Genomic DNA, 20,688 nt, shown 5'->3' with positions numbered 1-20,688 from the left:
CACTACAGAATTCAGCTGCTGTCCTGTGGGAGTTAAATCACATTTACCTTTTCCTACCTGAAATGCAAGTACAACAGTGCTCCATGACCACTCATTTTTCTTTCTGAAAATGAAAGTTAAGACTAGATGTTAAAGCAACCATGCCAAGAGCAAGGTCCTACACCTGGGTCGGAGTAATCCCAGGCACAGCTACAGGTTGGGCAGAGAAGAGATTCAGAGCAGCCCTGCGGAGAAGGACTTGGGGTGTTGGTCGATGAGAAAATGAACATGAGCCAGCTTCAGTGTGCGCCTGCAGCCCAGAAAGCCAACCCTATCCTGGGCTGCATCAAAAGGAGCGTGACCAGCAGGTCGAAGGAGGTGATCCTGCCCCTCTACTCTGCTTTAGTGAGACCTCACCTGGAGTATTGTGTGCAGTTCTGGTGTCCTCAACATAAAAAGGACATGGAACTGTTGGAACAAGTCCAGAGGAGGGCCACGAGGATGATCAGGGGACTGGAGCACCTCTTGTATGAAGACAGGCTGAGGAAGTTGGGGCTGTTCAGCCTGGAGAAGAGAAGGCTGTGCGGAGACCTCATAGCAGCCTTCCAGTATCTGAAGGGGGCCTGTGAGGATGCTGGGGAGGGACTCTTCATTAGGGACTGTGGTGATAGGACAAGGGGTAACGGGTTCAAACTTAAACAGGGGAAGTTTAGACTGGATATAAGGAGGAAACTCTTTCCTGTTAGGGTGGTGAGGCACTGGAATGGGTTGCCCAGGGAAGTTGTGAATGCTCCATCCGTGGCAGTGTTCAAGGCCAGGCTGGACAGAGCCTTGGGTGAGATGGTTTATTGTGAAGTGTCCCTGCCCATAGCAGGGGGGGTGGAACTGGATGATCTTAAGGTCCTTTCCAACCCTAAATATTCTATGATTCTTACCTGGAATGATGGTACACCTCCTTCAACTTAGCTTCAGAAAAAGTCATTTACAGTCTCATGATTTTTTGGTGTTTTTTTTGCAACAAATAGAGTGACTTCTTCCTCAATAATTCTTTATAAACATAGGAATTGAAATCAGGATTCAGAAATGCCACTAAGCAAATGATCATTTAGAGATGAGGAAGAACATTTTGGTATTATACCAAGTAACACTTTCTAATGGATCAGGTGTCACAGGTTTACAAACTACACTTTCTATTAGTATTTTCATTTTACTAGAAGTGTTTTAGTCTTAGACTGAGAAGAAAGCAGCGTAAAAACCAACCAAGCCAGGAAACCAAACCAAATATACTGGGTTTTGATGAGCATTATTCAGTGGCTCTTTATTAAAAAACAAACACCCCCCATCTCCCTCCCCCTCTCCCCACCCCCAAAAAAAAAATCCAAAGACAAAAACCCCCAAAACACACAAATCCAGCATTCCCCCCACTTTCACAGCTGTGTATATACTTGGTACTCTGTGCCCACCACAGAAAACAACTCCCTGTCAATAACAGGCTACAAGCAAAATAGGGTATTTACTCTTCTGACCTTGAACACATCGCATCTGAAGCCAGAGGCTCTTTTGCAAGGTGAGGGATGGTCTCACTAATCTTCAGCTATGTCAGTCAGACCCAGGCTGGTTTTAGCACCAGCAGTTTTTTCCTGCCTGCACCAGTTGACAATGTGGGGAGCCTCCAGATACTTCAGAAAACTATGTAACTCGGGCTGTTCACCTATTGATGCCTTCCGTAGCTGTTATCATTGCTCCTTCACCCTCCATACTTTCCTTCTCCCCAGTTGTTTTCTTCCAAATTAATAAGCACATTGGAAAGCAAACCAACATAATAAATTTATGAGGGAGGGATCCAAGTGTCCCCAAGTGGAGCATGAAGGGATGAGTAGGTTGAAAAAGGCCTAAAAAGTGAGCAGATGTGTCTACTTGGAGCAGTGCCTCTCCCAGTATCTGTTTCTAGTCACTGTATTTTCCCTGTATTACGATTGAAAATGCAATAGTAATCCTAAGGATACAGGTCACTGTTCTCAAACCATACAGCAGCTCTGGGTCTGCCACACACAGCATGGACACCGTATACACTGAAGAAAGGGTCACACATGCACACATATACAGAGGGCAAGTTTCTTAGCACAACTAAAGACAGAATGCGTAATTTTCTATTCACCTTTTTTGTGCACCTCCAAAATTAACAGATTTATCTTTGTAGAGAAATAGAAGTGTGAGTATCCTTATAGGAATCCGGGATTCATTTAGCAGTGGCGTATCAGTGCCTAAGACTAACAACTGACATCCTTTGGTATCATAACCACTGTGAACACTGAGGGTAACCACATAGGTGGTATCTTTATTTCACAAGATTAAAGATACAGTACAAAATGAATCTGTACATCTTTCTATTAACAGAATTTGTTTACACAAATATATTACATTTGACCAGCCTTTATACTGATTTTAAATACAAAATAAATTTACAAAACTCCTACAAGACCCTTTAAAGAACTGCAGCTGATAAAAACAAAGGGCTCCCCCCAATAGTTCCTATTTGCCATATGCACTTGCAGTAGTTCAAATCAAACTAAATCTTTTTAGTTTAATATTCTTTGAAACAAAAATAGAATTTCAGTTCATTGTTGCCTATTAAAAAAGGAAGCAACTTGCAGAGGTGTGTTCCCCTTTTATAGTGTATTCCCCTTTTATAGGCCAAAACTAGCATATAATAGGTGTACATTAGATAATGCATAGTCTTAAAAGTCCTTTCACAATCCGTGTTTTAACGTTCTCTCAAAAGAATAGCATCTGATAGCTGGGTGGTTTTGGTTTTGTTTTTTCTTAAAGAGCAGCTGACTTACGGAAGATGACTAAAAACTGAGTAAAACTGTCTCATAACAGTTTTATTGGGATGTTTGTATCAAAAGCCTTATCTTCTGTTGCATTGTGCCATGATGGACAATATAAAGCAAAAAAAAAAAAAAACAACCCAAAAGTATTTCAGCAGACAGCTCTGGGACAGGTTTCAGAGTGAAGAACTACAATCCTGTTTTCTCAACAGTTCAGCATTTTTTCAACCAGCAAGTGTATCTGATTAATAATTTGAGATACAGAACGACATTTTCCCCATATCTTTCCACAGTTGTCCTACATATAAAACTCCCACCGACAGCAGTCACTGCTCTGTAACTGTTTCATCCTGGAAAGCATTCAGAAGAGCATGTGTCCGAGAAGGTCAAATAGGCAAGCTTTGGCCTACATTACTACAAAGAATACAATTTTTCCATTCAAAGCATGCTGAACATAACCAGAAAGGCATCTCTTAAATCAAGTTTTCCTTCTAAAATACTTCTGCATATGAACTGCAAGACAACCTGTGTGCTACCAAAAGGGAACAAGTTCTTCACTGCAGTAAACTGAGCAACCCAGCTCCTTTAGGAAAAAAGCTGCTTAATTGAGTGCACAACAAGAAACATATTGCTAGTAAAAGTTAACTACCTTCAAAATGCAGGTTTCAGAACAGAGTAGCAAGGGATTGTCACAAAAATGTAATTCATGTTGGAGATAACCGATTTGAATTTATTAATTTCTTTAATCCCTGAGTTAACTCACCATTACTTACGGTAAGTACCTTTCTACTACTACCACTTAATTCAAATGAATGTCATCTGAAAAATTAGTGGCAATAATTTGGTGGAAGGGAAAAAAGCAGGAGAAAGACTTCCTTATTGCTTCTTCAAAAGGCAGTTCTTTAAAGTGAAATAACTTGCTGAGCTTCAATCGTTTTCTTCTGCTGATTTCTTGGGATGGAAAAATGCATCAGGTTCACTGAAAGTCAGCTATAAGACTGTCACATACCAGAAATGATGAGAGATTCTCATGTAAATAGGACAGAGCTTGTAGAATTTAGTTCTAGTAGATCAAATCACCAAAGCATTTTAATAATGCAGTAATAAAATTGTTAAGTGTCCTAAGAGACCAATACCAATGAACCAATGTTATTTAACTGAAAAACATTTTCCATATAATCTTTAATTTATTCATGTCAAGCTAAAAAAAAAAAAAAAAAGCTATTAAGTGACAGAGGCAAAAATACTTCAGAGGGAGTGTTCAGAAATCACACATTTTAGAAATGCACCTGGGGAGTGCTGTACACTTTAGACACCAGATTAAAGTTCAATACTGTTCCATTTGCTAATGATGATTAAGACTGAACAAGACATTCTTTATCACATGCTGCAACCCTCTAAATGAAAACGAAAGATTAGTCTTCACAGGACCAGCATAAGCATTTTGAAGTACTGAGAAGTTCTACCTGTACTTTAATACTAGTCATCCATGGCATTTCAGTTTACAAAAGGGTGTATTGCTAATCTCCCAAACTACAGCTCTATTGTGCAATGGTCTCCTTGCAAATGTACTAGGTATGAAACCATAACAAAATCTCAATTCTAAATAAAGTGAACTGATACGTTGTTGCCAATCCACTGGAAAAAGATTTGCATGAAAGGAAGCCCTTAACCCTTTAAGCACAATAGGCTTTTTCATAAATCAGCTAAAGCCTCCTCATTTTCAGTTGTGTTTCATTCAGCTTTAAGACACTAGAGGATTTAATGCTAGTACAGAAACAAGTATTTCACTGCCATTGGTAAATAAGAACAGAAACTTCCTTTTTTGCCTCTAAGCTACTCCCTACTGCTTCCCACCCCCAAATCCTGAAATTATAATTCAGTGAAAATCCTTAGTAAGTGAAGATTCCACTTGCAGTCCAAAAACATCAGTCCACGGGTCACGTTCTTTACATTCATTAAAAGGCCTCTGCAATGACCTGGTGGTATCAGAAAGCCATAAACCATTAGTCATCTTTCTCTTTGGGTTTTCTTGTTAGAATGGGTCCTCCAGATGACACAGCCAAATGTTATTTTGACTTTCTCATGTATGCCAGGTACAAGAGAGGTTAGAGACAGCCAGAGCATTGATGTAATCTAACGTACGATTTTTATCAGTCAGCCAAACTTTGAAGTAGCATTTAGTAAAGATCTTTTGGGCCCTTTTTTGTAGATGCATTAAACAGATGCATTCATGAGATAGCATATTTTTCCTTGTTGCAGTGCAGATCACTTACAGGATTGCTGAAAATTAAATACAAAACTTCCATCTCTAAAATCAAACAAAAATGTAAGCTAACTCACTGAGATTTCTGGCTCTGTCCTTTCTTCAGTGTCCACAATAATACTGGTGCTTTCTGCAACCCAGACTCAGCCTCTTTGTCAGAGTAAATTTAAATAATTTAGGAACACTACCAATTTGGTTTTATGTTATAAAGTATTGCCAAGTACACAGGCTCCAAAAAAGTTCTAGAAGGATGCAAGATCTGGGCACCATGTGGATAGTTCTCAACTGATGAGCTTTACAGACCCAATCTGTCCCAGTCTGCCTCTGGGCTACATACTGTCTGCTGAGAACTGTCTAGTCTAGTCTAAGGGGAACAGAGGAAAATACTCAAAAAAAAAAAAAAAAAAAAAAAATCACAAATAGAGAGTGGTGTGTTTGCTGGCTAGTTTTAGAGAGTTTATAAATAATCCATGTTAAACCACCCATGGCAGCATGAAAGACCAAAGTGTAGGAAATATTAAGAAAATTAAATAAGGATTGTAGAAATACTTGGGATGGAGATCAGAATATAAATTTATACAGCTCTAGTATTTTTAGAGTTTCAATATCATTCAGCTTCTAGGGACTTGAATCGGCCATAAAATTGTTCTTACTTTTGTAGAGGGCAACTGCTATCAAGCAGGCAAAAGCCTTTCATTGCTAGCCTTCTGCTATCTCTAGGAGATGAAAAGGACTCTGAATAAAGAGGAACTAGATACAGCAGGCAACAACAATTTTGTAGTAGCACTCTTGTGTTTCTATGAAAAAAGCCATAGTGTTATTCCATTGGCACTGAAATAACATTCAAATCAGTTTCAACAGAATTTTCTTATCCCTGAAAAAAGGCAACATTCTAAGCAGCTTTCAGACTTTGTTTTCCTCAGCTTCTTTGCGCCTCTTTTGGGGGAGGGACCATTAATCCAAAGTCCTAAATCACAATGAAAATTGTTCCTTTTGGAAAAATCCAGTTCTTTCACTGAGGCTTTTGTTGCTATTGTGGTGGTTGATGCTCTGGTGGTGGCTCTTGTTGAGGCACAGCTGGCCGCAGTCCTGCTGGTCTGGGAATTGCCTGATGTTGCCTTTGTCTGTAAGCTATAATTGTTCCCAGAAGCAAGGCGATGATGGTCATAAGGTAAAGATCCCACTCAGGCCCCAGCAGCTGGTCCATATCAACATGTGAGAATACCTCTCTTATCTAGGAAACAAGAAGTCCACATCATCATGTCAAAGAGCAAGAATGGGAAGTTACTTTGATTTTAAATTTGACTTGTAACATTTTTTCACATACAAGTACCACCAGTTGCTATCTGCTTAACTTTGACAGCAGATAGTCATGGGTAAGACCAGAGAAACAAGTTAGGGAAATTCTTGTCAAGGGAAGAACAACTGTGCACATTTCAGTTTTGCACAGCTGCACAAATAAGAAATAGGCATCACAGGTTCAGTAGCTTTCTTAGCAAACAACAACAAAAAACACATCTAAAGTTTTCAGAAGGCTCAAGTTAGACTTCTACTTAAGTAACATTACAAGTCAAGCTTCTTTTAAAATGGAAAACACATTTGATGCCTTTTTTTTTTAATTCTGCATAACTTACATTGATTTCTCGTACATATTGCAAGGAATAAATCACTCTAAGCTTGCAAAGCGCTAGGAAGACAGGAACCTGAGCATCTGGGCTTGCTTCAGCTGCCATATCATAGAAACGTTTTGCAAGATGAAGATCCTAAAGTTAAGAAAATACAAAGCTCAATTTTGAAGAACTTGAAAAATTAACCATAAAATATGGAACTTTTACTATAAGCTACTGTATACTGTCATTTGAATGCAAGGTTTTTGGTCAAGTTAAACATCCATTCAGTAAAATTACACCTTTTTTTGAGGCATGTTCACCTTTGACTAGACAAGTAAAGGGAAGCTTTGAGCTGATGCTAGAACTGAAGCTGATAAAGAGATCAACATTTCCATATTCAACCCATGCACTGTAAACTAAGGCACATATTTAGGTAACCCTGGTACACTATATCATCTCCAACACCACACCAAACATGAAAGACTACGAAAGCACAAGCCATGAAAGAGTACAAAGCAGCAACCCATCCCAGTTATACCAAAGTATGCCTGCTGCATAGCGCAGCTTCTACCCATTTCTGCATATACTCCTAAATTAGATTTCGCTCCTTATCCAAAATAGACATAACTTGCATTATTGAGGGCAGCCTGGCAAAAGCATGAGCACAAACTTTAGGAAGACCTTAAGTTATTGTTCTCTTTTGTGGTAGTTGGAACAAGAAGGTAACTGTAGGAAGAACTGAGGATACATGTACCTGAACAGTTTAACTTTCCTTTTTCTGGGGGGGTTTATTGGCTTCACTTCAGACACATACTGTGCAATGTTATGATACCTGGATATAAATTGCTTATGTTCACTCAGTGATGTGAAGGGCACGCCTTTGCTAAGACTTACCTCTAGAAGTGTTCCGAGTTGGACACTTAACAGAAATCTCCAGGACTTCATGTCACATATTCATTTTATAATTTTATCATGATTATGAAATACCATAAAGATTTTCTGTTCATTGATACAGTAAAGCTTGGTTCCATAACATGTGGAAATAGCAGTATGAAAATCACATTATGTGAGTAAGATGTACTAGCTCACAATTTTAGCATTTTAATTTAATAAAACAACTCTAAATAATCCTTGAGCCTGTAAAGACTGTGTTTTGTACAACTGTTTAAAAGAGTTTCCTTATCTCCTTCATATTGTGGTAGTATCAGCGTAGAAGCAGAATCATGGCTTATTTTATTTTCTAATTAGCAAGTGCTTCATTTTACTTATACACTCTTCACTCTCACTTGACAGTGAGTACTGTTGGAATCTGAGCTTTAACACACAAATGGCACTGAAATACCATGCCAAATCTTAAGAGAAGACCATGAGAAAATTAATTTGTTCTTATTTTGAGCAGTATATAGAAACAGTCTTCATTCCAGCATGCATGCTCAGGAATTGGACAACCTGAAATCTCACACATGTACACATAGATTGAACCTATGAAATCTATGGAATCTGTGAATCTATTGAAATCAAAGATTTCAATCTATGAAAAGTGTGTAACAGTGTACATGTGTGAGATTTCTGAAAGGGCTTAATATTTGGCATTGACCTGGTATGAGTCTGAAAACCAACTATGTACAGGAAATACAGCATAGAATGCTGTATGTAAGAAAGACAATTTATTCAATAAATAAAGAAGAATAAGGTAAAAGCTGTTTGGGAAAAAAACAACCAACCAAAACCCAGTGAAAAAATACCATACTGATGCAAGATTAACCAGAATGAACAGTGACCTGAACGGAAATTGTGCAGGCCACCTTACTGGATCATTCTCCCTAACTTTAGAGGGCCTGTAGTCTTAATGATGTGGACACAGGTGGGGAGGAAGTAAGAGTACACATCCCTGCCTTTGACCGACTAAATCCCAATTTGTTAGATACTGTAGTGCTAAAAAATCTTTGTATGTCCCTTCCAGAGGCCTCTAGTGGAAGAGCACACTTCAGTGGTACGTATCACCTGCTACATCAGGAAGCATGATTTTTTTTAAACTGTCATTTGGTGCTCAAAATTCAACAGTGTCCATTCTGGGAAAAAAAAGCCAAATATTCTTTTGCTTCATTCAAAATTCAGTCCTAGCCTTTTTCAGAATATCCTAAGCCCAGCCCTAGTGTTATTTAGTCAGCCCTAATTCTCCATCCTCTCATCTTACACTTGTAGAGTTTTAGGATGCAGCAAGTGAAGACTTTATACATCCAGAATTACCAGGTCCGGTTTTATACATGGAACTTCCTTGCTTAAACATTCTCAGTGCTTCTTTCCCATATTTATATTAACAATCATCATTTCGGTTTAACTCCGCCTTCAACAGTGGATCTGTATGAGAGGAAGGTATTATTCATCTGCATAAAGCAAGGTTGCACATGCTCATCATGAGCCCTTGTATACTCATTTCAGCTATCTATGCATAGCCATCTCTGCTTCAGGTTGGAGAATACTCTATGCAAATATAGCATCAGGACTCAGGTTTATCAAATTCTTCGCAGTTGAACTGAACATGATGTTACAGTATTTGCAAAATTTCATTATGTGCTCTAAATTGGGCTGTTTTCAAGGCAGAAGCAAAAGAAATGAAAAAGGTCCATGCCTGAAAGGTGGTTTTTTTTTAAAAAATAAATTGCATGCCTTAGTTGAACATTAAGGTAGGCTGCTCAAAATTAGTATGCGATTATTAGTTACATTATTTTGACACACACAAGAACATACTGCTTTAGATTGCACAATTTTCACTTAATTCTTGGACAGCAATGCACCATTAGGCTTCCTAAGAGAACCAGATATACTGCTTTCTTTTAGGCAATGTACTTTGCAAAGCGAACTGTGGCCTAGCCTAATTAGAAAAACCATAGCTAATAATCACGTTGTTTGTGCTTATGGCTTGTTACTTGAAGATGCACAGAACTTGTTTTCAAAATGTCATGGTAGAGAACAAATTAACCAGTGTTTTGGAGGATGAGAGCAATCTTGTGCCAAAATACTCTGAACCTGGAAACTACTGCATTCATTTCATTACACTTCAAAGTCTGGAAAGCATTACTCAAGCCTATGACACTCTTTTTGCCAATCCTCACAATCTTGGGCAAATAGTTTTTTCCCTGTCTATGCCTCATTTCTTCACATAGGCAAGTGTGAAGTGGATATACTTATCCATTTGCTACAGGACAACGTATCGGGAGATATGCTAATTCCTACTAAGCGGTTGGTTATACAGTGCTCATAACCCATTAGTGGTTATGGACTTAATCTAACATTAGTAAATGCGCTGTAAAAAAGCAGACTATCAGCCTACAATTTACTCACCTGCTTGATGCCCAACCCCTTCTCATGCATGTAGCCCAGATTAAACATTGCTTGAGCACTGTGCTGTTGCTCTGATGCCAGTCGATAATGAATAAATGCAGTTTCATAATCAACATCAGTACCAAAGCCATAAAAATGGTAATCTCCAAGTTTAATTCTTGCAACAGTATATCCTATAAATCAAGAAACAACAAAAAAGATCAGATAGGTAGACAAAGAAAGCCTTGCTAATTTCACAGGAAGCTGCAATAAGGGCTTTAGTATTACTTTTCAGTTTCCACAAATTGTCTCCCTTTTCCCTCTCTCACAGACAGTTTGGTTTTGTTGGGTTGTTTATTTTTAATTTGGTTTAGCTAACCACAACACAACTTCTTTCTATTTTCAGGGAAGTCTTTTCCCCAGTAATCCTACCAATATTTTTACTGCTATTTAGTGGCATCAGTTGAAAAGCTTTGTCATGTTTTTCATAGTCACTTATTACAGAAAAACTTTTGATTTACTATGTGGTAAGGGCTCTGTTTTTGTTTTTGAAACAGAGGCACTTAAAACTTGAAAAATAAAGTCTCTCATCATCATTTGGTAATTGAGTACTTAACCATTTAATTCTCTCAATTTCTAACTTTCTACTAAAAAGCAAAGTAGGTCTGAAGAATTTCAGACAAAATTCTTTGGCTCCATTTACATGATGCACTTGCTCCTAAGTAAAAAGCCAGTAGACAGACAATGAAGATGCACCTGTAAGGAAGTTAGAGACCTCACACTGAGATACTTTATGATTAAGTTTAGCTTTGCTTATTTTAGGATAGGATCACAAGCACCAGAGTTTAAACTTCAGTTTGTTGGATATCAAGACTGCATTCTTCATGACTGAGCTTTGAGTAAGAAATTACATATGACAAGTACAAAAGTACTCTTCAGGATTTTGGTATCTATTTTCCAAGTGGATTTAATTTTAGAAAAATCAGTGTAAACATTTCTAATGCTGTTTAACACTGCTCTATAATTCTGTATGGAACAGCAAAAGAAACACATTGTACAGCTGTGTTTTAGACCTTTAAATCTTCAGGATCTCAGAACAGCTCGGAACTGCATGCATACTGCAATGGCATTATAGCTGAGAGTGGAACAAAGAACAGCAACTACACTATGTCAAATACAACTAATGTTGAACTGAAGGAGATAAGCTTTCCCTCCCTCCGTTTCATAAAAAACATGAAAACTAACATTAATGGCTCTACTAAAAATAAAATAATTGGAACTGTGAGGTACGGATATACCTTGAGAAGCTGCTCTATTCCAGTGAAGCAAAGCTCGAGGATAGGTTTCATTTTCTTCTACTATGCTAGCTTCTTCTAGAGGAGAAAGTAATTCAGTTAAATAGGAGCATGGTGTATGTACACAATACCAGAAAAAAACCCAACAACCCTATACTTATAGTCAATCCGCTGAAATGTATTAAAAACTTGAAGTCATCTGTGCTATAGCACAAACAAGATTCAACCCACCTGACACTTATAAAAAACTCTTTCATTTATATGGTCTTTCTATGCATCTGCTCACAGAAGAACTAGGAACAAATTGCATTATTTCACCCTGAAATATTCCTTACCAAGTTTCTCTCCCATTCCTGTAGTTGATTCTGAAGCATACTTGAGGAATGCCAGAAGGTGCAAGTCTTAAGAGTACACAATTTGGGCTCTGAGAAAAGTGCGCTCAAATACAAGGCTAAAGTATAACCTATAGTCTGACCATCTAAACCCCAAGACCAGTCAACTAAAACAAAGGCTTAAACTCTTTAGCCAGCCAGTGAGTGAATATTCTATACAATAGTGCTACAGGTACTTCAGAACAGAAGTTATTTTACTTTTTCATGTCATAAACTGAGAGTTGCTTAAGTATCAAGAGTACAGACAGTTTATAGAATAAACTCTTTCTTACATCTTGTTAAGTATGGTTTCAGCTATACTATCTCACAGTTGACATATATATTTTCTGTATAAAGTGTATAAAATAATTTTAAATTCATCTCCAGTCAAGATGCAGATATATCTGAGTAATCACAATCAGAATTTTAACTTGGGGAAAGAGGTTATTTCTTTGCAGGTATGCATTCCCAGTCAAGATGTAATTGATGTAATTTATCTAAAGGTGAGTCACTAGGGCACTTCTGAAAAACATTAACAGGAAATTAAGGGGTTAAAACAGCTATTGGTGGCTGATAGGTTAATTTTTGAATTAAGATACAAAGCCCTAAAGATGGTAATAGGAGTCCTAAATGCCTGGATTTGGGATCCAGAAAGTTTAAAATACTGGGTTTTGTAGTTTCTAGAAAGATGTCATGTATACTTCCATTATTTCCCTATGACCTCAGACTCTAATAAATCCAAGTTCTATCCACCTAGTTTGCATTAAGAGATCTAGGACAAGTTTTTTCAAGACTAGGAACTAACTGCCCAGTTTCAAGAGCAGTACGAGTAAAGTTACAAAAAACTTCTGGGGAGAGAGGGAGGGAAGAGTGCTGGGAAAAGACATTGCAAGATAAAGAACAAAGAAAACCAAAGCCTGTAGATAAGGCACAGTAAAGGCCAAAAGTAAAACTAATGCAATTCCTACTTTTCCTACTTCACAGATTTAAAAAGAAAAATGTTCAGGCTATGCTTAGGAAATCCAGGGAAGAGACTTTTCAGCACTGTGCAAGCTTCTAAAGCATTCTCTCCCTATCCCATTTTTAAATCCTGTAAATCAGAACGTAGGCATATTCTAACTTTTAGGCCAGAAAGCTGTCCTTAGAGGTGAAAGTTAAAACTGACTGCTTTCCAGTGTGAAGAGCAAGCAAGAGGACAAGAATCTCACTGAAGTTCTAACTGAACGAGAGCAATTGTATCTTCAAGCATCCTAGCACTCTACTAAATAGGCTACTGCAGGCCAACTCCAGAAAAAATTCAGTAGATTCAGGTCCTTACTCTGGTCAAATATGAAAGCAGCATTGCTTTGTGCAACTTCATAGCCTTGTTCTGCCAGAAGAAGATACTGAACCACAGCAGAATTTGAATCACCATCTTTATAGCTGTTGTAGGCAGTCATAAGTCTTTCAGACCAACGCCCCCGTTCGCACACGTTCTTAAACAACTGCAGGGGAATAAAACAAATTAGGAAGAAAAGTGGTTGTTAGGAACTTCAGAAATTTAGGTTTCACAAGAGGTCAACCTTTAACATTCAAATGCCTGTTCAAAATACTCACATTCCTCAGAAAAACTTGATAGATTAATTCACTGCTTAAGACAGGCTTACTTCAAGATGCAGGTTACTAAGCAAACACATGCCAAGATTCAGATGCTTACTGAGAATTAAGATGAGCTTTTCTGTTACACTTAAACACGTGCTTAACTGAAGAATTTGGTACTTACTGGTATTTACTTCGTATTACATTCTTTTGATTTTCTTTGAAGTTAATAAAGCAAATACAAACTTGCCATATCAACATATGAAAATAAAGATTTTTCTCGTGAGATACATAGGAGTTTGATAATATATGCCTTTGCCTTTTGTTAGCCCCGGCTCTACAGTCACCAGTGGGTTTTAGCCAGGACAGATTTCCTACATAAGCTGACGTGGTTATATCCAACTTTCTTCAAGCCAGTATTATTTGACCCTTATAAATGGATGACCTTACCTCAACAGCAGTATGACAGGATCGCATCACTCCAGTGCCAGTAGCATGCATCTGAGCCAGATTATAAAATGCAAGAATATGGCCACCCTGGGAGGCCAAGTTGAAATACTTCAAGGCTTGTTTATAGTCTCTCTTTACTCCAATGCCATCTAAAAGGAAGAGTAAGTCATTGCTATTAATTCCTCTTGAAAAGCAAAATTGTATGAAATACAGTATGTACTTAGTCTTTACAATTATTAAAGAAAAATACTGTGAAAGTGTTGGAAAAAACAATAAAATATAAAGTCAATCTAGTTAGACCACTCTACAGGTGGTATACACACACACACACACACACACACACACACACACTTCTAATGCCACCTAGTGAACAGTTACTGAAAGGGCAGATGCTCAGACCTGACAAATCATTACTTTGATGCCACTTACTGTAATACATGGAACCTAGTTGAAGCTGCCCATCAACCCATCCCTGTTCTGCAGCCTTCTGGAAATACTTCAGTGCTAGCTCATAGTTCTGCAGGAAGATTTGGTCCACTCATTAGAGCCTTGCAATACACCACAATTTACATAAAGACAGACCTAAATAGGCGTGTATGCATATGTAAGGACAGATCTGTATTACAGAAAAAAAATTACAGCAAGATGTTCTATTCACCTGGTCAAAAATAGGAAACAAAAATTGAAACACCCTACAATGATACTGGCATGTCTCAAGTCTGTAGTTATCTCAAAACTGGCATACAGAATTGCTATCAATAGTTACGTGTCACAGAATGGGTGCCCTGTTCTGTTTCTGGAGCAATCATTTAACTTACTTTCTCAGCTTTGGGCTAATACAACTTTTGAGTATCTGTTCACATAGCTAAATATAAAACATTTGACAAGAAACCTTCTCATGGGATAAGCTACAAGGTGCATGAACTAATTAAAAAATTCAAAGTGTTCCTCCAATCAAAGATGACTTACCACTGGAACACCTCTTCCATAAAGGTAAGCCATTCCTAATCCACTCTGTCCAACTGGGTTACCCTGAAAACACAGGAAAACACTTCTGCAAAGAAAGGCAAAACCTACAGCTGCATCTTTCAAATTTACCTTTAAAATCATTAAAACAAGCAGTGCTTAAGGTGTATTTGCTTTAACTTTGCTCCTAGGTAATAACAGTTATTTAGGCAGAAAGCATTTTTGGTAACATTTATTCAGTAACTACACAGGTAATGGAAAGGAAAAAGGAAAACTTTCAACGCTAGTTACCAAAGTCTACTGTGCACTTTCAAACTGTCATACGAAATGTATAACCCACGCTCACAGAAAGGTGGGGCATTAATAGCTTATTCTTCTTCAGTTTTTCCAAGTTTGAGAATGTTCCAGATGCTACAGAAGCTCCCAAAACAACTACAGGAAATCTGAGAGTCCATTTCAATTTAAAAGCAGCTGTGACAATACAGCTTCAGATTAATGAAAACTAACACTTAACAGAATGTCAGGCTAGATAGGTGGTCAGTATTTCATACTGATGCCAGCATTCATGACAGTTAAACTCCTTGTACTGAACACAGCTTCATTAACCACCATGACCACAACTGAAGGCAGTTTCTGACATATTCAGACAAGAAGGGTTTAATTATGCTTTAATCTGGGAAAGAAGTTGAGTGTAGGTATATGCATGCAGAAGTGCACAAAAAGAAGCATTTGCATCATTTCTGAGCTAATCAGCTTTTTAGCACATATGCTGTATTTCTAGCTTAAAAATAATCATACCATATCAGCAGCTTTCTTGAAATACTGAAGAGCTGTTTCATTGCTCTGAGGTACAACATCACTTCCTTCTGAATACATCTGAAAGGGAAAGGTGTTACTGAAGAACAACTGAAGAAGTCAGTTTAGCATGGAGATCATGAACCATCTTCACTTTGCGTATGAGTATTAGACTATTCTGACTATTGCATTACTGAAGAGTCATTAAAGAACTTGCCCAGAAGCAGAAAACACATCTGTATACTGCAAAATTCAGATTCAGAGGGTTTAACTGTCAAAATGGAGACAATTTCCCATAAAATTAGAAAGTTTTCATTAAAATACCCTTCATCTTTGAGTTCTACGAGCGTGCAGTAAAGAACACAATCAAGCAAAAATTTTGTGAGATGAGTGGAAGTCAAACTACACTGGCAGTTAAAATAACTCTTGAAAACAAAGCAAAAATTAGTTATTAAACCCTGTTCATTTCAGCATTTATTAGATACAAACCACTCAAGCAGTAGAGAAAGCAGAAACCTGCAATTCCTTCTGTTGGGTGCCTTGACCAGCATATTATATTTTTTCATGCTCTAAGGACATGAATTTTGCATCTCTACTGCAGTGACAGCCTGAAGATCAGCTAGAGCTGCTGCTTACTGCAGCCTAACCTTAAAGTGTACTCAAATAGAGTAATAAGGATTTAGCTCCTCAGAGGGTGAAGCTACCCTGCAACCTAGACCTCAGGCAAGTGACCTAAATACCTAAATAGAAGTAAGATATTAACATCACCATTAGCAGCTTGTCTATCATGTTTTATATTAAATAAGGACTTAAATCTGAGAAAACTGAAACAGACTCAAGCTTTGGTTCAGAGTACATGAAGACCCACTGGCAACTCTGACCGAGGTGCCTCAGTTTTCTACAATGAGTAAGAATATAGATGTCTTCCCCCTTTCCTTCCTGAACTTTTTATTTCCCAATAAGCAAAATTTTGACAAACTTTTCTCCCCCACACTGGAGGGCACAGAGGCCTACTCTGAATTTTGAACTCTACCACAGAAAAATGACATTGACGTATTTAACAGTTTGATTTTTTTTTTTTTTTAGATCTAGTTCAAGCACTATTTTGAAAAGACAAAATCCTAAAGCAGAAAATTTAGACTAGACATAATAGACTAACAAGAAAATTCAAACCCGTAGCAGAATAGAAATGCTTCAAATCCAGCATTCAAGTTTCATATTGCCTGATATCAGAAAGTAGGAAATATTTGTTATTTTTCATTGAAAGACAGCCAATTTGCTTGCTTTTGAGAGTTTTCATCTTACCTTTCCTAGAAAAGCCATGGCATGTGAATTGCCAGCATTAGCTGCTTGATTGAAGTACTCAAATGCTCGCTGTAGGGAAGAAAACAAGAATTTTTGCAACCATGACTATGATTTGAGTACCTTTTCTTGCAAATGGAGCAGAAGCTGTTTGCGAAGTTACCAGGTTCTTTTGGGGACAAGAGTTATGGATCCCACCTAATTTCATATATGTAACAGAGTTCCCCACTTATAATCACAATACTTGGCAGAGGAGAAAAACAATAACAACACCACACAAAACCCACCACAAACAAACAAAACCAAAAAAACAACCCCCCAAAACTCCCACAGCTGCTACTATGCACAAGGAACACAGATAAATTTTGTTCCCTTATTGTAGCTCCAAAACCTTCTTTAGAAGAGGACAGATCTGCTAGTTCCTATTCAGTTTTATACAGAGATCAGTTATACTAATTCTGACCCACTGATGATCCCTGAACCCTTCTAGAGCAATCGTTTTAAGGTATTTTAAATGCTACGACCATTAAATAATTTCTAGTTGGTAGCAGAGTTTGCAATAATTATCAGGACTGCACATCCTCAGTTCTCCATTTTTTCAATACATACTTTAAGAAAAGGTTAACTATTTTAACTTCTATAAGCAGTATGCAGGCTGGCCAACATCAGCAAAAGTTGTTTTCCATGCACACTTAATATCCTTAGTATTGAAACTTGCACTGTTTTACCTGTAGAAGCAAATTATTCTTGCAAGCCACAAACTAGACTATCATTGCTAATGACTGACGATGTGTCATGGAGATACTACTACACGTACAAAAAATTCAGCCAGTTTCAAGTAATACTTGATGAAAACCTGGTCTGTATTTCCGACTTCCTCATTTCTAAGACTATTAGTCTAAAACTGATTGTGTAAGAAAATCAGCTCTCTGTATTAGTCACATAAAGATTAAATTTTATTGAATGAATTAAATTTTATCAAACAAGACTACTGAAATCATTAAATACCTTACAGTGGCAATTAAAACACTTTTGCTTCACTGTCTCAGCTATACTTTTTCGCTCTCCACCATGAGTAATATGTATAAAAATATACAGAAAGGGTACCTGATGATTTTGCTCTACTCCTCTTCCACCGTGTAAGTGCAACTGTCCAAGGCCAACCTAAAAATAAATTTTACATTGCAAATAATTAACTTTTCTTTAGGGATTTTCTTTTCCATTAATACACATACCAGTGAGCTAATTAAATGCACAGACTGTATCAGACTTAAAAATGCCACAAAGTCTGAAGGCATAGATTTGCTTCATTAACTACAGTAGAGGCCCATTTTTCCACATTAGCCTAAGCAGACATTCAGCCTAGATAAAAGTGACATGACTAGATACAAAATAATTATAGGTCATTTGAATTCTGCCTACCGAATTCTTAAGTCATATATGAGCAACTTCAATTGTGACAATTTGCCTGTATTAGTGTCCTCCCCTTCTGCACTGTGTCTAGAAGAGGGCCAGCCTGCAGCATGCAGAAGTCATGTAAGAACAGATACAGCAAGATACTGAGGTCCCCTGACAGGGCCAGTTCTTCCTCCACAACACCTAAAGCTATCCTTAAATTACTCTGTCTGGTTTCTAGTGAAAGCCAAGATTCTTTTTCCCAAGATACTAAAGCTGTAATGTTTTGAATTTATTTTCCACAAAGAAAATCCATATTCTATTCAAGCTCTACTTTAAACACACTAAGATATAAGCGTCTGCTCATAAAAACTAAACAGGAAATAGCAAACAGGTTGATGTAGGAGGAAGAAAAAAAACTAAAGCTTCAATGACTTCCCATATTTCATAAAACTGTTTCTGTAGTTCTTGACAACCTCTGCATGTCATCGTGTGAACTTAATCTTACCTGTGCTTGCACATCTCCTTTCTCTGCTAAAAACTGGTAATACTGAATCAGGTCATCTTCTAGCATACCACTTGCCATTCCTGGATTTTCTACTTCATCTGCTAAGCGAATTCGCTGAACTACTGTGCCACCAGTCAAAGAAATGTCACTAGCAACTGGAAAACAAGTAAGAAATTTTCAGTTTTGTTCAATACAAATATTACACTCCTACTTAGTAAAAACAGATCTCTACAGAGCTTCAAACTGTTACGTGGAATTAATTACTTTCACATTCTCTAAGAATTAAAGACATTTCAATAGATAGGAGATTAAAATAGCATATCATGACTCGGAGCCAAACAGGTAAGTTGTTTAATAGCAGGAATTCTCTATTTTTATACTATCAGTGTTGACAGTACTTATAGTACCTTCTAGGTGAATGATATAAAAATACAGATAAAGCTGAGAATGTTAGCAGAGTAACAAGCTTTTACCATGATTAGCTACAAGTCGGTAGTGAGTGAGAGCAGATTCACAGCTTGGAAGGACTCCTATCCCAACCCAGTACCGGTAACCCTAGAAAGGAAAATATAAAAATAAGGGACTACCGGTTATTTGACAACATATTGCTTGCCAGGTTACTAACTTTTTTAACCTCATTTGAGCAAGATTTGACGACACAATAATAGGCAAAACAAAAGCCACAAGTCCACTGTATTAAAAGCAACTGACAAAGTTTAAGCATAGCCAAGATACTTCAGATATCATTCAGGATAAAGCAAGTAAGCAGAATGATACTTACGGATGAAAACCTAAAGCCTTTTACTTACACATGTTATGCTTTATTTTCAAATCTCACAATACTAATGATATTAATATACATAATTATATAAAAGATCTTATATATAAAGATCTTTTGTAAAGATTTCTGGCTTTCACAATTCCCATTAGCCTATAAAGATTAAAAATCTGACACTTCTGCTTTAAGTCAAGAGATGCAAACACGGTCCATCTAAATTCATAGTGGTATACAGCTTAAAATAAGCAGACTTTTCCTTAAGTTAACAAGGAATAACAGGAAGGAGACTATTGCCCCTGCAATGCAAGCATCATGATCTAACATCTGGACAGTGTATTCACATGACTGTAAACCTTACATCAAAAATTTAAGATTACAAAAAAGTTTGTGCATGTGTAAAGTTAATAAACTATCTTACTTACTAAGATCATATGGGCAATAAGATTTCCTCCTAAAGCTCCGAAAGTGTAATACACCAGGGCCTTAACAAAAAAAAAATTAATCATAGGTTACTTAGATAACATCTGCCTCCAAGATAAAATATAAGAGCACATGCTGAAAATATCTGTTACCTTAGCTTGACTAGAATTGACTCCTAGACCAGATGCATACAGAAATCCAAGAGCCTAGAAACAAAACAAAGTTTGTCAGCACACTGAAATCAGTTTTCCTGGAATACTTAAGTATAAAGTCAAACAGTGATTCAAAGGTGCAAAGGACATGACAAGCTCTACCTTCACTTTGGTAACTCCCGCATCTAGTGCCTTTCCTGACCCTTTTAAAACAGTAAGTTTCTAAATTATTCAGTTGCCTATGACACTAGCATAGAAGTCTTACAGTTTGATTTACAGTCTAACAGATGAATTTCGTATTTTCCATATGTTCTGCCACAGGTTAGTTGTATTTATGACTATAAGCAGTTAGAATGCAGAGAGCTGTTTGGCTGAGGATTTTTCATTAGCTATTTTTATTCTTAAAATTTACATAATTACTGCTCTATTTATAACAGCTGTTACAGCTGTGCTGCGGAGAGAAGAAACTATTAGCACAGAAGACAACAGTTTATATTTCACAGTGTTCTAAGACTATTGCAGATAATTCTGAAAGTGCACACACACACAAAATAATCACCTCATGCAGACACTACTGAATTCTAGACCAATAAAAGTCAAGATCTTCATTAAGATATAAAATCTCTAGAGAAAACACGTTCCTGCTTTCTATGCTGAATCAGCACTTC

The 20,688-nt window shown here is 37.3% G+C and overlaps 1 protein-coding gene across 4 annotated transcripts in view; it reads right to left on the bottom strand.

Moving 5' to 3' along the window:
* Nucleotides 1-5,033: 5,033 nt before the first annotated feature.
* Nucleotides 5,034-20,688, bottom strand: part of SEL1L (SEL1L adaptor subunit of ERAD E3 ubiquitin ligase) — a 35,277-nt gene continuing 19,622 nt past the window's right edge. The window contains exons 7-21 of one of the 4 annotated variants that reach the window (XM_057428694.1): nucleotides 20,021-20,074; nucleotides 19,871-19,930; nucleotides 19,144-19,225; nucleotides 18,671-18,825; nucleotides 17,875-17,931; nucleotides 16,771-16,839; nucleotides 15,469-15,546; nucleotides 14,674-14,736; nucleotides 14,134-14,221; nucleotides 13,705-13,853; nucleotides 12,995-13,160; nucleotides 11,309-11,383; nucleotides 10,032-10,204; nucleotides 6,711-6,839; nucleotides 5,034-6,310 (exon numbers count right to left, since the gene is read on the bottom strand). In XM_057428694.1, coding sequence (XP_057284677.1) covers nucleotides 6,107-6,310; nucleotides 6,711-6,839; nucleotides 10,032-10,204; nucleotides 11,309-11,383; nucleotides 12,995-13,160; nucleotides 13,705-13,853; nucleotides 14,134-14,221; nucleotides 14,674-14,736; nucleotides 15,469-15,546; nucleotides 16,771-16,839; nucleotides 17,875-17,931; nucleotides 18,671-18,825; nucleotides 19,144-19,225; nucleotides 19,871-19,930; nucleotides 20,021-20,074 — 1,602 coding nt within the window. In that variant the 3' untranslated portion in view covers nucleotides 5,034-6,106. Of the gene's footprint in view, nucleotides 6,311-6,710; nucleotides 6,840-8,724; nucleotides 8,759-10,031; nucleotides 10,205-11,308; nucleotides 11,384-12,994; nucleotides 13,161-13,704; nucleotides 13,854-14,133; nucleotides 14,222-14,673; nucleotides 14,737-15,468; nucleotides 15,547-16,770; nucleotides 16,840-17,874; nucleotides 17,932-18,670; nucleotides 18,826-19,143; nucleotides 19,226-19,870; nucleotides 19,931-20,020; nucleotides 20,075-20,688 lie in introns of those variants that run through there. The other 3 variants (XM_057428695.1, XM_057428696.1, XM_057428697.1) reach the window with 3 other exon arrangements.

This window comes from Pezoporus wallicus, unplaced genomic scaffold, assembly GCF_028554395.1.
Source record: "Pezoporus wallicus isolate ANWC-B61680 ecotype Strahan unplaced genomic scaffold, APGP_CSIRO_Pwel_v1 contig_3486, whole genome shotgun sequence".
NCBI classification, from domain to species: domain Eukaryota; kingdom Metazoa; phylum Chordata; class Aves; order Psittaciformes; family Psittacidae; genus Pezoporus; species Pezoporus wallicus.
This window is presented reverse-complemented; position numbering and strand designations above follow the sequence as displayed.